Below are 15,977 nucleotides of genomic sequence, written 5' to 3' on the forward strand. Positions count from 1 at the left end.
CAAGGGCTGAGAAGGCTCCCAGTCCACAGCTGGGGCCTCTCTAGAGTCCGCCAGCAGAAAAAGCGCTGACAAGCCTCTACATTCCTGATATTTCTCAGCTAAATCACCAACAGGACAATATATAGCTTGTTAATCTCACACCTTACTGACCCTTTGTCATCATAAAGCAGCAAAAGGCACAAACCAATTTTTGCCTTTGCAGGTCTCCTGTAAAGGAGCACTGTGATATTTACATAGTGTCAATAAGGAAAGAATTTCATTGTTGGTCGTGAGAGGATAATGTTTGATTTGTGTGTGTCTGATGATTGACTGCAATCCTTTTATTATAGAACAGTGAGTTAACTAGCCAATGGGCCTGGAGTTGTAATGTAATCGTTACACCTGTGCACTAGGGATGTGCTTTGGACTCAGAAGGGATTATTGAACAATCAGTGTATACTTCCCAGGCTACTTCGGTTAGAATATTGGAGGGTAAAATCAGTCTAGAATAACTACTACAGTCTTGGGTGGATTGCAACATAAACAGCTACCACAATTCTGGATAGGAAGCCATTCAAGATTATCTACTTTTCCTTCAGACTGTAATATTCAGTTATTTCGGGAAACAGCATGATTACTGCTGTTTCATAGGCATTGGGAAGTTAAAGGTATCTCTGGTCTACGTAGCTGTATAAATATTATCTTTTGACTTAGGTGTGCTACAACTTTAAACTGCTAACAACTCTGCCTTCTGCAGAGACAGGCAGGCACAAAGGCTGATGCCTGTGACAGGAACTAAGCACACAAACGTGGCTCTCTCATGGAGACTTCACTTTTGTTCTTTCATTATCTTGTTTTCCTTAAAGAATTTATTTCACTTGAGACTGAAAACGGAAGTTTGGCTTTCACTAGATGGAAATGCAAATTCACCCCAGGCCTTTCTTCTTCTTCAGAATCAAAGACGGGAGAGAAACCAGATATGTTTGCTTAGCATTTATATTGCGCTTTTCATAGCGTTTGTTTCTAAACTCACAAGGCTGTAACTAGGCCTAATGGAATACAAGAGAACTGAGGGATATTTAAGCAGAACATATTTCCTAATCATGACAAATGTCAGACTGCTGTGGAACAGCAGAAGCCCTTTTGCTTGAGTCATTTACAGCTGGCTTGGAGATTAACACACCCCTCCCAAGCCTGGGGATGGGCTCTATGGAGTAGTAGGTATTTCACATATCTAACAATATACATGTTTTCATTAGACCCCTTTACATTAATTTTAAAATATTTAATGAAGCGGACACTTGAAATGACACTATCAGTACTTAATAAATAATACTTAGCTTAACGGTTTCTAAATTTTGCCTCAGTCCATATGTAATGCATATCTCCCAAGGGACATTTAAAGACTTGTCATCAAAATGGAACTTTTTCATTGCTCTATGACTAATTATAGTAAAATCCTTAGACATTTCCCTTCATTCAGCTGGAGGTGTTGGGTTTTTCTCTTTTCTTAGTCTCCAATTTCTTCTCTCACTCCTTCATCAAATATCCCAGTCCAATGTCTTAGGGGTGTCATCCTGCTTCACAATGGCCCGAGACTGAAAGGCTAATCAGAACGTGCAGCCTCGATCATAGGGTAAGCTGCAGCCATGACTGTCTCATGGGAAGGATGTGGATGGGTGGAGAAGAAAATTCAGCTTTCAGAGAGCTGCTCTCTGTAATAAGAACTTTCCAATGTTTCACATTTTAATAGAAGTTAGAAGGATTTTGAAAAATGGAGTCCACCACCTAGTCAGGCATACTATCCATCAATGTTCATAAATCAAAGGAAAATAAAGAATATGCCATATAAGGCCAAGAAATAATGTCAAGGTCCATAGGTTTAGTTTAACTTACTTTTTATTTCAGTTTGGAAACCTCATATAACTCCCCAGCAACCCTAAATAATCAGTTTTGTGTGTGACTAGAGGTAAGCTGCTTAAGCTCTCTGAGACTCCATTATTCCATCTGTTAAATGGGGTTACTACCATTTACTCACCATGGTAAAGAGCTTTGAGATCACTAGATATCAAAGCAGTAAAAGTGCAAAGCAAAGCCAGCTGGAGTTCTAAAGCAAAGATTTAACAGCTGGGAATTGTAAACCAAACCATTCGCTACTACTGAGTTCCATAGTCTGCCAGTGCATTCTGATTTGTACATGCTTATCACTCCACCTGTAAGAACCATCAGCCTCAAGTCACACCATGCAGTTCAGCTTGTTAAACCAGCAAAACTGGCTCCCTGTGCAAAATTAGCTTTTCCTAACATAAGTCTCCAAAATCTTCCATTCATTGTGGGAGGAATAGGCCCTGGTAGGAAGGCATCTGGGAGCGGTCTCTGCACTCTTTGATGCACTGATCAGCGTGAGAGCATGTCCCAGTTCTAAATGGCTCCTTGTCCCCTTTTTGCAGGCTTGTCTGCGCTCCTGTTTCCAAGCTCAGATGTTCGAAAACTGTGGGTGTGGTCACTATCTGTTTCCTTTACCTGAAGGGGTAAATTATTGCAACAGTGAAGTTGATCCAGACTGGGGTAAGAACATGAAGTAACAAGGCCCCATAATGCATCAGGAAAGGGATCAGAAACATACAGGGCTCCGTCAGGAACATTTTAAGTAACTGAATTAAACACTTTCCTTGTATGAGTTCAGCAGTGGCGCTGTTTGCTAACCAGATGGATAGTGAGTAGCGTGGCAGAGTTCTTAGCTCTGGCATCAGATTAAGAAACCTCAAGTTCCATAGCAGTTTAGCTGAAGGCTGCTCACACAGAGATGACCAGCTGGTAACACCAACATGGTATGAGACAACAGGGATTTCTGCTATGAAGTGAACAGAAAGCACCGCACCGGCCTTGTTGCATTTCAGGTCTCTTAGCACAGAAAGGTCAGCACTTCTCCACAGGTTTGTACAGACCCCAGATGAATTTGCCCCTTCAATACAAGGTGACACAGAATAGATGTAATCCTCAGCACACAACTGTGTCTGCTCTGAATGTTTCTGAGTGCTGCAGTTCTCTTGTGACAGACATTCACAGAAAAGGGATTGTAGTAAAACAAGGTGCATTACTACATTCAATGAGTTTCTATTTCAAGTGACAGCCCATGATACCTACTGGAGTGATGAAGATCTATCTTATGTAGTACAGTGCTGCATAATCAATCTGCTAAGCCCTTAATAATAGCTATCTGCAAAAAGTGTTACGTCGTCTAAGAGTTTAACTGTTTTTGCTTAAATGGTTTTCCAAAAAACCAGAAGGTTAAAGGGGATGCAAATTTGTGCAGCAGCAAAGTTCTCATCTGAAAGGATTGTTTGCTTTTTGTTTTCACCAAACAGCATATTGCTATTCTTCACTGAGAGCAAGTATAGGACACAGGCAGTTTTGTATTGACTCTTGTAAGGAAACATGCAAGTAAGTAAATAAACTCTCTCTGGCAGTTCTCAAGGTGGAGGGAATCCTGCGTTTCATTCCTCACTGAACAGTGATGATCTTAAAATCTAAAATCCTTTTTGGGGTGTTTGAAATCAAACTAAAGTTCTGATAATTTAAGAAAAGTGAGAAATTCTGTGTATTAATGTTCTTGTGTCTTCTTTCCAGTGACACTCAGTACAAGATGACCATATCAATGGCAGACTGGCCGTCTGAGGCTTCCGAGGTAAAGCCAATTTCTAACTTTTAAAATGTAGATTGATAATGAGATGTTTTTACCCAAGTGACTCCCTCCATGTGTGAGGTTAACGTGTTCAGCGAGGCAACCTCCCTCTCTGCTAATTGACACTTTTGTCAGCATACAGCAGAGGACAGACTCTCCAGGCTGTGAAATACAAACAGGGAAGGAGAGCTTTTTATTTAACAGAATTGGAGCCAGGAATATTGTATCTGGTTTTAAAAAGCAGATAAGGCCTCCGTTCTTTCACTTAGATGAAAATCAGGAATAGCTGATAGTTAGAACCATGCAAAATTGGTGTCAGTGAGAGCAGAATCCGGCCCTTAATTATTCATTATTTTAGATGTTCTTTAACTATAATGAGAACAATGGCCTCCTCTTTCAAATAAATACCGCACTCGCCTTTGTAACTCACTGCGCCACGGACAGCTGCCCATCCAAAGCTATACAATAGAAACATGGTACAGGACTCTCAGGCATAACAGAAGGCTACTGTGTTTGGGCTTGGCCATTTCACCATAAACTTCCTGTCTAGCTTACACACCTCACTATGATCTGCATATTTCACTTACCCAAGAACAGCTAGAGCCTGCTAGAGAAGCAACATGGAACCGGTTGGATTTTACCCTCTCTCAATAGCAGAGAACAACAAAAACCATCCACCTTTGTACTAGATGAAAGTGTTGTCTGAAGTAGAAAAGTGTGATAAGATCTCATAGAATAGCCAGTGTGAAAGTTCAACATTCCATAAATATATTCATTAAATGTTCAGGTTGCATACTTAAGCAGCCAAAGGTCAGGAAATGTCAAAATTAAGGTTGCACACAAAGCCTTAACTCTGCCTCTTTATGTATATATATAGATCTGCAAATCTGTGGACTATGTTTGCTGATCGCAGATCAGATGCGGATACAAATTTTGCATCCGTGCAGGGCTCTACATATACATGACAAGTCTTTAATTGTATGACCACATTCTATATGTTTAATACATCATCATACAATATTTTCAACAAGATTTTAGATGGGTGTCACATCCTCTGGTTTCAGAGGAGCAGCCGTGTCAGTCTGTATTCCCAAAAAGAACAGGAGGACTTGTGGCACCTGAGAGACGAACCCATTTATCTGAGCATGAGCTTTCGTGAGCTACCGCTCACTTCATCGGATGCATACAGTGGAAAATACAGTGGGGAGATTTATATACACAGAGAACAGGAAACAATGGGTGTTATCATACACACTGTAAGGAGAGCGATCACTTAAGATGAGCTAATACCAGCAGGAGGGCGGGGCAAAAACTTTTGTAGAGATAATCAAGGTGGGCCATTTCCAGCAGTTGACAAGAACGTCTGAGGAACATGGGGGGGGGGGAATAAACATGGGGAAATGTCACCTCCTCTGGTACAAACCCATGTTAACAGCTTCTGCTTATCTAAGAACAGGTTAGAACAATTATGCAAACCTGAGAGAACGACTCAGGGACTCATTCCATAGTTGGGGAATGCTTCTGTAGAAGCGACACTTGTCTTGGTGTTATCACTGGTAAGAGCCACTAACTATGTCGGCTCACTCTGGATCGGCACAGTACAGAGCCGATGTTGCAACAATGAACAGTGCTCCGAGCAACCAGGGAATTACCTGGAGACTAAAAAGGCAGGAGCCAGACTGACAGCAGATCTACTAGAGCTGTGAAGATAATAGTTGTTGAATACATTATTCAACACTTTTCTCCATTTTTCTAGATAGAACATCTGGGTAATAAAAGTGATTTATTCAGAACAGATACAGGTTCTATGACATCTTTCTAATCAGACATGGGAACAGTATTTATAATTACCCAGTTCTACTCTTCAGAACACCCCTGCCTCCTGTTCTCTAATTTTGCTGACTTCCAGCATACTTAAAGATTCTCCTGTTGTTTCTTCTTCCCTACTGTATTTGGACTTTATTTTCTCTTTAAATGCTCTTCTCTAACACTGATGCAGATTATCCTCCATGTATTTTTAGAGCTCTAGTTTTATTTGCAGTTAACTTGTCACTCATCCCCACTGGGTATAAAGTTTTAGGTTGAGGGTTCTGTGAAGGGATATGCTTCCCCTGGGCTAAGTCCTCCACCTCTTCAAACTCTAGACAGGTCTCATCTACCACTCCACTTGCTAAGAAACACTGCCACTCCCTATCCCATAATAGGCAACTCACTTCATCAAACTGGCCTTTTGGAAGGTTTCATTTACTTGAGTTCAGATCCCAAATCCTTCCAATGATGGAAATTTGACTCTGTTTCTGGTCTGATCCCATTTTCCCAAACTCTCCCGAAGTCACCTCACCACATTCTCTCATCATCAGTTGAGAACAGTGAAGCTAAAATATCAGGGCCTGTAACATGGACTGATAGAAAATTGGAAGCTCTGTAAAATTACCCCTTTTACCATTTCAGCAGGAATTTTCCTGTTGATTTGCTTCTCTGGACCCTGGTTCTCTGGCCTGGAGGAAAGTCACCTGTCTGCAACTGCTATTGACTGAATCACAAATTCCTTTATGTAGTGTAATATCAATCGTTATTTAGCATAGGCAGGTGCCAGAGGTTCCAGCTTTCTTGTGGACCGTGTAGGTGGTATTTTACCTCCCCCAGAGCACACGTGGCTCAGAGAGAATATTTCCCTTTTCAGTTATGAATCAATTTTTCTTTTTCTAGGACTGGATTTTCCATATTTTGTCCTATGAAAGAGATCTGTCGACAAATGTGACTCTGGACAGGTGAGTAAAAACAGAGGTGCCTGTTGACATTAGGTTAGCTCAGACCTTGACGATCAACCCAAGCATGTGGGAGGAGAGCAAATTCTTGGACATGGTGCTTGTCTGTCCATGTAGGCAGACAATCACAGAAGAAGCACATGCAGATACCATGCTCTTCATAGCTCCAAACTAGGCAAATCAGAAACCTGCAACCAGAGTTTAAGCTAAAAAGCATATTGAACACAGCAGGTTCTTTTCAGCTCCAAATAAGTTTTAACAGAGACCAGGGCTAAAAATGCCACAGGTTTCCAAAGTTCAGCACCTGTATGTGCATGTGAGAGCACACACACACACAAACAAACACCCCCCACCCCCTACTCTCGTGTGTGGGAGGCAGGGTTTCCCACCTGAAAACACTGGATTGGCGCCTGCCCCCAGAAGGAGCCAATCCAGTGCACCAGGTTGGATGGAGATGGCTGTTACTATTTGATAATCTGAACTGAGGCCTCGGACAAGTGGGAAATCTGAACTCTGCCTTTGTGGTGCAGAAATAATCTGACTCCAAACCCAAACTATAGCTTTGTTTTGAAAATTCCTGACTTTTTTGGATGCGTGCACACATGCAGCAAACAAGTCACATGAAAGCGGAGGCTGGACATAAAGGCAGAGCCCCGAATGCAGTGCTAGAGGTGGGCTTAAAAAAAATCAGATAGAAACAGGTCACATTGCAACCAAACTGTGTGAACATTAAGCTCCCTAAAATAGGACTGACACTGGTATTGTATCAGCCCTGTGTCTTGCATATCAAGCCCTAAACCCAGGTGAAACAGACCTCAATGCAACTAGTTCTACCCTCACAGGAAGGCACAAGGAAACTGGTTTTAAGTCTGTGCTCGGGAACAGTCACTTCTCCTCATGCAGAAAACCAATGCCTTGGATTTCATAGCCACACCCAGGCTACTCTGGCATCACCATTTTACCGGGGTGTAGAGCACGTGCGATGCTGACCCATGGATTTCCATGTGCCTGACACTTGTCGTCGTTGTTTCTAGTGCAGCGTTTCTCAAAGGCGGCCACCATGGCCGTATGCGGCAACCAGCAGCTTTTCTTGTGGCCACAGCCTCCTGAGTGTGATGTGGGGGAGAGGGCAAAGTAGAGCCCCCTCTCCCTCCCTGTTGCTCCTGGATGCACCGCCCTGGTGTTGGTTGCTGGGGCTACCAGCAGGGGGTTGGGCCCTGCCCCCCTTAGAGTCACCTGGGGCACAACGCTGGTGGAGCAGGCAGCCGATGAGTTCCCCACCTTCCCAGGGCTGTGGGGCTCAGGCTCCAGCTGTGGGCTCCAGCCCTGGGCTCTGGCTGCACCGTGGCAGGCCCCAGGCTCTGGCCACACGGCTTCAAGCTTCATCCTGGCTTCAGGCTCCAGACCCCCACTGCCTCCCCCAACCCTCCATCTAGGGCTTAATTTGTCCCCAGGCTTGCCAGGGCTGATGAAGTCTACTGTGAAAAGTGATACTTGTATGTTTGTTAATACCACTTTTCACAACAGACTTGCTAGCTAGCAATAAATAAATTACAATAATTTGGCCGTGTCTACATGCATATTTATTTGGTTTTCCTACAGCTAATTAAGTATCTTAGGAAAAGTGTGAGAGTGGCCACCAGCAAGAGTCGTTTTAGAGTAGCAGCCGTGTTAGTCTGTATTACTCCTTTTCTTTCAGCAAGAGTTGGTGGCCGCACTCTGAGGCCACCAAAACATTTGTCCTGAGACCCTGTCCTAGGGGTAGCAGTTGCATTCCTTGTTTATACAGAATTCCAGCTCCAACTCCTAAGCAGCGTAAAGGATCCCGAACTAACAATGTTAAATAGAGAAACTGGTTCCATATTCCCATCCAGTCTGCATAATGTGGAGGATGCTGCTATGTCCAGATTACAGTGGACCTGAAATCATGTCATTGTGCAGAGTGAGACCATGTGATTAGGTTCTGAGGGAGAAATTAACTAGAGGCAACCACCTGGAGCAGATCTGTGACCCTGACTCTTCCCCTGTGGAGTCAGAGTATTAGGTGCTGTTACCCTGGGGTTATTTGCAGACTTGGGTGTTTTAAACTGAGGCAGGACAGGGAGGTTTGCTGCAACTGAAGTCCATTTGCCCAAGGGATGAATACAGATAAAGTTGCAGGTCCTGTGCTGAATTAGAGAATGAATGCAAGGCTGGCCATAAAAGGTCTGGCAAAAATGGACAGAAGTAGCATAATAATAATGCTTGGCGGAACATGAAAGTAAAACCAGCTAGCTACCAGGAGGTTTGGTGATGTGCGAGAGACCAAGTTCTGTGGCAAAAAGCAGAGGAACATTAACAAGGCCTTCACTGGAGTTACCCTAATTCTATAATAATATTACAGTCATAAAATAGATTTAAGAGACTGAGGCAGAAGAAAACAGGAAGTGCCACTGTTGCCGGCACCCAGTGCCGAGAGGCTGAACAACAGCTTGAGTGGTTCGTTACCCGGTGTGCTACACCCAATAATCACAACGGGGTGGAGAAGCAGAAAAGTTTATTTGCAGCTGCAAAAAGGTACAGGGAGAATAAAATCTCAAATCCTGCACAACAGAGCAGGAAGTTACACAGGCTTTTATACATCCTTTTTCCCAGCATACTTATCCAATAGCAAGCTGCTCCAAGTATTCATATAGCCAGCCAATCCAGTTCCCAGCTAGTTTCCTGATTCTCTGTATCATTTGTTAAACTATACATAAAGCTGCTTTATTCAGCATTGTTCTTCCATATCTCCCCTGTTTGGCCTTGCTTAGTTTCAGGCAGTCTGACTCTGCAACATACTGTTGCAGATTCTCAGCATAACTGCTGTGTGTGCCTCCAGGCGGGGGGGCCAAGGACACTTGGGCCTAGCACACAGAGCTGCTGCGAGTGCCTCCAGGCAGGAGGGGGGGGGGGCAAGGACACCGGGGCCTAGTGCAAGGGGGCTTCATCAACACTCGTGGTCTTCCATCCCCTCGAGTTACCTAGTGGCCATGCCCCAGTGTTCCCAACAACTCCCCCCTTTGAGAACACTCAACAGCCTTGGCTCTGAGTTTTCTCACTTGGGCTACTTATTTCTTTACAATATGACTTTGCATAAGCACTTTGTGATAGCCCTGAAGAGAATGACTTATTAACTTTTGCAAAAGGGCCCTGACACATGATACCGCACAGCATAATACCAATAATACAAGCAATACAGGAAAGAGAAATTTTAATAGCAGGCTAAATAAACCACCAAGCCAAGACGACAAACCCCAGCCTGAAAACAAGGTTTGCAACCAATCGTTCTCTGGGGCAGTATAGGCAACCTGTGCTCCGGCTCGGGCATGGGCCTCAGCCTGTACCACCTTTTCACAGATTTCATAACTGCTATCATTTACATATACACAACATCGGGGCCCGATAAGGGCACAAACCCCTCCTTGGGATGCCAAGAGATAGTCCAAAGCCAGCCTGTTTTGGAGGGAAAACGTCCTGAGCTGCTGTACCTCTTTATTTAATGTTTTTACTGCTGACCATCCCCTCGAGTTACCTAGTGGCCATGCCCCAGTGTTCCCAACACCACCATGACAGAGAGTTGGCAGAAACGAGTAAGTAAAGATGGCGGCCAAAATTTTCATACTTCAATGTTAGGCACTTCTAGAAGTGGCGAGAGCCTCCATTGGCTTCAGTGGGAGAGAGGCTGCTTTGCCTCTCTGAAAAGTCAGCTCCTATTTAGGTGCTTGATTATGAATTTAGAAGCCTAACTTTACCACGTCTCTTTTTAAATGGGGTCAAATGGCTACAAAACTAAGCTCCAGTACTTTCCTCATGAACAGCTCTAAAAACCATCAGAAAATGCTAACACAGGCAAAACCAAATGCCTCCCTAGCACACAGTTTATGCCCATCCCTTGGCTGCCTCCAGAACAGACCTCATGGGTTATTCAGATGAGTCAGTCAGATGAAAGGTTGCTAATTGGCTCCCAGAAATTTGCTCCTGGCAAGTTCCCCCAAGAGTCTCAAAGCACTTCCAATACAGTCACTAGGCTGCTCTGTGTTTTTAATGCACCTTTGACCCCTTAAGGGATTCAGTTTATAAGGTGCCTGAGAACAAGATCTCTCCCCCAGCAACCAGTCTTACCATTTCTACCTCCTCTACATTCCAGACTGTGTGGTTAACAGAAAGAATATTATAAATGTCACCCTTAGCACTGCTTTGGGAAGCCTGATCCCAAATGCAAGCCCAGCCCCTCCCAGGGAGCAAAAGAGACAAGCTGGAACCACACCTGAGTAAATGCACAGGGTGTACAGGGCTAGAATTTAGTCTGAACTAATTCTTGTGTCCTACAGAAATGGGATCATCAAGCTAAATATTTACTTTCAAGAGTATAACTACAGAACCATCTCGGAATCTGCGGCTACAACCGTAAGTGCAGTATCAGGCTCCTGCTTCTAAACCCGTGCCAGAGCATATTTCCATAGCCTTTTCCAGAAGCCAAATACCTGCAGAGTTCCCACTGAAATGACTCTGCCAATCTCGGCCTCTGAGCAGCGTCCCTGCAGCTCCCCATAGAGATTAATCTGAAGTATTTAGAGGTGTCCCCATCCCCTGGACTGGGTGGTAAATGCACCTGCTGTTCTGCTCCGTGGGATTGAACTCCTATGGAGTTCAGACACTCCTGGTGGGTCAGAACCACTCTCCACAGGCTGGTTCACAATCCCGTCTACATTCCTGCCGCTGCCCCATTTCTTCCTTTATCCTTGGTTGGGGCGGGGGAAAGTGATGCTAAGGAGTGCTGTGAAATCTCCTTTGGGGTGAGCCGCTGCCTTCACATGCCTCTGTGCCTGCGACATGAGGGACTCAGCGAAACGTTACAGGTGTGATCTAGGTGTGGATAGTCACCTAGTTAAACTTAACACACACACACCCCGAGTACACAGCTGCCCAATTGCTCCTGGGGCTGAGGGTAGGTGGGTCCTGACTTCATTTTCCTATTTCAGATTGTGTGGCTCCTGTCAAGCCTGGGAGGCCAGTTTGGGTTCTGGATGGGGGGCTCGGTGCTGTGCCTCATTGAATTTGGAGAAATCATCATTGACTTTCTGTGGATCACCATAATTAACATCATCAGCTGGGGCAAAGGCCTGAAGCAGAAACGAGCCTGGGCCCAGTACCCAGACGCACCTCCAACCGTGTCAGAGCTGGTGGAGGCTCACACCAATCTTGGGTTCCAACATGAGGACATCATCACCCACTCCCATGATGAAGTTCCTCCCCCTGGAGCACTCCCACCAGAGCCAGGCACCCCACCACCCAACTACGACTCACTGCGTGTAAACCCACTTGCTGTCATTGACTCGGACAGTGATGCAGAGGCCAGTTAAGCAGCACAGAATATCGCACTGCACTTGGCCTCTGAGGAGGGGCCTGCTCTGGCTTGACATGACCCTGTAATTCACTCTGCACCATGCTCTGCTCTTTAGGAAAGCTGCAGGGGATACTCTGCCATGTACATTGGTCAAACTGGACAGTCTCTACGTAAAAGAATAAATGGACACAAATCAGATGTCAAGAATTATAACATTCATAAACCAGTCCGAGAACACTTCAATCTCTGGTCACGCGATTACAGACATGAAAGTTGCGATATTACAACAGAAAAACTTCAAATCCAGACTCCAGCGAGAGACTGCTGAATTGGAATTCATTTGCAAATTGGATACAATTAACTTAGCCACTCCCAGTCTCTATTCAAGCCTAAGTCATTATGCAAGGTAACCTATTTCCCCTTGTTTTCCTAACCCCCGCCCCCTCTTCCTCAGACGTTCTTGTTAAACCCTGGATTTGTGCTGGAAATGGCCCACCTTGATTATCATACACATTGTAAAGGAGAGGTTTCAGAGTAACAGCCGTGTTAGTCTGTATTCGCAAAAAGAAAAGGAGGACTTGTGGCACCTTAGAGACTAACCAATTTATTTGAGCGTGAGCTTTCGTGAGCTACAGCTCACTTCATCGGATGCATACTGTGGAAAGCATAGAAGATCTTTTTATACACACAAACCATAAAAAAATGGGTGTTTATCACTGCAAAAGGTTTTCTCTCCCCCCATCCCACTCTCCTGTGGGGGAGAGAAAACCTTTTGTAGTGGTAAACACCCATTTTTTTCATGGTTTGTGTGTATAAAAACAAACATCTGCTGTATTTTCCACAGTATGCATCCGATGAAGTGAGCTGTAGCTCACAAAAGCTCATGCTCAAATAAATGGGTTAGTCTCTAAGGTGCCACAAGTCCTCCTTTTCTTTTTGCGAATACAGACTAACACGGCTGTTACTCTGAAACCTGTCATTATCTTTGCACACAGTTTCTGTGATCAGTAGCTTCTCACAGAATGATTGTGATAAACTAATCATACTACTAGGTATACAAGCATGATAGCAGAATAAAGGCTGTCACAATGACAACAGGAAATTTATTAAAATGGGAGAAAAGTCACAAAGGAAAGACTGAGGCTGGCTTGTGGTAGGGAGAGACTGGGATGTCCATGGCATGAGAATCTGATAGTGGCTTTGATAAGAAAAGGAGTACTAGTGGTACCTTAGAGACTAACCAATTTATTTGAGCATGAGCTTTTGTGAGCTACAGCTCAAGGTAGAGTTTTAGAAACTGAAAAGTAGAAACTAGAGCCTGTTCTACACACTTCTGTTCCTGTACAGCTAGCCGGCAAGTCACAGAATTGAAGTGACCCACCCTTTTTATCTTGTTCTAAGGTCTTCAACTCCCAATATTTCTGCCTCCAAATAACCAGGAGTATAAACAGTGACCTACTCCAGACAAGGTGTGTCGGCTGCTTGCTGGAGCCCTTATGCTTTTTGTTTGTGTTCCTATGCTCACTGCTCTGATTTTTGTAATTAGTTTCCTGCAGATGGGCACATTTGTTAATATATGTTAGAGGTAAACAGTTCAGATTCCAATAAAGATACAAGCACACCTACCATGGGTGGAGTGGCAGGTCACCTAACAGTATCATTCTTGGCAAAAAAACCACCAGCTATCATGGCTGAGTTTCCTGGTGGCAGAGCAGGTGAAGTTTAGTGCTTATAAAAAGAGACGCTGCTAGTCCAGGACAGGACTAGGTATGGTGCAGATTTGGGTCAAGCTTCCCTAGGCAGCCAGCTCTCCTAATGCAACAGCACTAGCCCTGCAATTCCATCTTGCAGGCTGCCTTGGGGAGCTGGGGTTGCTGTTATATAGTCAAATCTCCACCGGGCACTTGGCAAGGGAGCGTAGCACCTTGCTCTTATGGCCAACATGAACCATGTCTTTGTGAGGAGGGAGCAGCTCCGTGCCAAGGCTGCTGTCCCACTACCTCTCCACCACGCTGCAGATCTAGTTTATAGAAATAGTTTTCAGAACTTCAGGAAGAAACAAGATTGTGTGGTCAAGTCATGAGAGTGGGAACATGGAGTCCTGGGGCTTAGCCCCAGCTCAGCAGTTCCCAGCTGTGTGGCCATGGGTGAGTTATCATCTCCCAGCCCCCGACCTGTAGAACGGGGCTAATACATTCTCACACATCAAAGGGGTGGTGAGGCTCCATGCTAGTTTTTATAAATCCTCTTGAAATCCACAGCTGAAAACTGCTATCAAAGTGCAGTGCTATTAATTACACACACAATTCTCACAGCCCAGGCTGGCTGGAGTCTCTCCGTTCCTCCTTCACACAGCCACAGAAGTGATCAGCCTCACACATAGCAGCACAACTGATGTAACAAAATTCTAGCAAGACACACCCTGACAATCACACAATCACTTGCTAGCGCAGCAGGCCCTGGTGGCTGCAGTGCCCAGCACATTTGTGGGTCCCCATATTACGCCGATGGCTCTGCAGTGGGATTTTATTGTAAGGCGGCCTTGGCTGGGAATTTTGGATACTTCCCGTGATGTTCAAAGTACCAACCCTTGCACGCTTTGACGATCACGCAATACCACTCACACACACACAACGATAAGGAGCTGCATTCTGCACAGGCCTGTCTCCTCCCAGTCACAGGAACCCTTTTGGATAAAGTATTAGGCCATAGGCTCCACAGCGTAAACCAGGACTGACAAGTCACAAAAACCACTGAATGCCTGCCATTCTGCCCCAGGCAGGGGAGCCCAGTACAGCTTTGTCATTAGCCGAGGGCACGGCTCCTGAGAGCATACACTGAATTGGTTTTCCTTTCAGTATGAAACAGGATTCAGTGTGAATTACTGTAAGTGGGATAAAGAAAAGGAATACTTGTGGCACCTTAGAGACTAACCAATTTATCTGAGCATAAGCTTTCGTGCGCTACAGCTCACTTCATCAGATGCATACTGTGGAAAGCGTCTTCTACACTTTCCACAGTATGCATCCGATGAAGTGAGCTGTAGCTCATGAAAGCTTATGCTCAAATAAATTGGTTAGTCTCTAAGGTGCCCCAAGTCCTCCTTTTCTTTTTGCGAATACAGACTAACACGGCTGTTACTCTGAAACCTGTAAGTGGGATAAAGTTAGGGATAAGTGACTCATTCGCTAAAGCCCCAAACCTGCCGTGAACTCCAGCTGGGCAGACCCCTGTCCCCACACGGAGCCCCAGGGGCTCAGTGCAAGCATCACGCCCTCAGAACTGATTACAGGATGGGATTCTAAGATAAAAGTGAATGGCTCTCTTTCCACAGCTGGGAAATAGGCAGCTGTGGGGTCTCTCCCCATTCCTGTTTCTCGATGGAGCCACTTGCAGTCTACATTTTAAAAATTTTATTTCCTGCACCTACAATGGGGAACATGGGTAAAAACCAACAACAGTTTTCAGAGAAGTAGAAACTTTCTGAGTGCGCTCACTGAGAGGGGAAGAATACAACAACATAGCCCAGAACATTGATAACACCTTCCCCTCATTAGGACATACCAGCCCTGATTTTGATTAATTCACATAATAATTTTGGGCAGATTTCTAGTTTCAAAACCACCTCCACCAAAAGCCTTTTACTGTATCCATAATCTCAATTTGTTAAATGTTTGAGAATTCGCATTACGACCAAATCTCTATTACATCCCTCTATTAAACCATTACTAGAGAGCTGGATAGACAGAAATCTCTAATTTCACAGACTGCAGGGAGAAGTCTCCTAAAAATGAATGTGAGCTACACTTTATCATCCTTTCCTGGTCTTACCATTTACAGTGCCCTTTCCCTCCTTTTGTTAAAGAAAGTTATCTAAATTAGCCACACAATGTGTTTATTTAAGCAAATGCTCTAAAATCTGCAGAGATTATCTATAGCAAACAAAGCAACATCATGAACTAGGTTCTTAAGAATTTTTATATCTTTTTCCCTACATAAATGAACATTTACTACAGTCCTATAGCTGCAGTTCCCAGCATCACAGGAGTGAAACCAAATTCCCTTATTCTATCAACCCATATTTTGATTTGTTCCATTTACTCCAAAGGAAGCTTTTATTTACAAGAACAACCCTTGTACCGCCCATTCATAAAATATGCAGAACAAACCATCTCTG

At 44.4% G+C, this 15,977-nt stretch overlaps 1 protein-coding gene across 4 annotated transcripts in view; it reads left to right on the forward strand.

Moving 5' to 3' along the window:
* LOC311527048 (epithelial sodium channel subunit beta) overlaps positions 1-15,977 on the forward strand; it is a 51,742-nt gene that overhangs the window by 33,366 nt on the left and 2,399 nt on the right. For all 4 annotated transcript variants that reach the window (XM_084640625.1, XM_084640624.1, XM_084640626.1 and 1 more), the window contains 6 exons: positions 2,430-2,547; positions 3,348-3,423; positions 3,610-3,667; positions 6,374-6,435; positions 10,785-10,860; positions 11,436-12,206. In XM_084640625.1, the coding sequence (XP_084496751.1) occupies positions 2,430-2,547; positions 3,348-3,423; positions 3,610-3,667; positions 6,374-6,435; positions 10,785-10,860; positions 11,436-11,816 (771 nt within the window). In that variant the 3' untranslated portion in view covers positions 11,817-12,206. The remainder of the gene's footprint in view (positions 1-2,429; positions 2,548-3,347; positions 3,424-3,609; positions 3,668-6,373; positions 6,436-10,784; positions 10,861-11,435; positions 12,207-15,977) is intronic.

This window comes from Lepidochelys olivacea, assembly GCF_965140295.1.
Source record: "Lepidochelys olivacea isolate rLepOli2 genome assembly, chromosome: 10".
NCBI classification, from domain to species: Eukaryota; Metazoa; Chordata; order Testudines; family Cheloniidae; genus Lepidochelys; species Lepidochelys olivacea.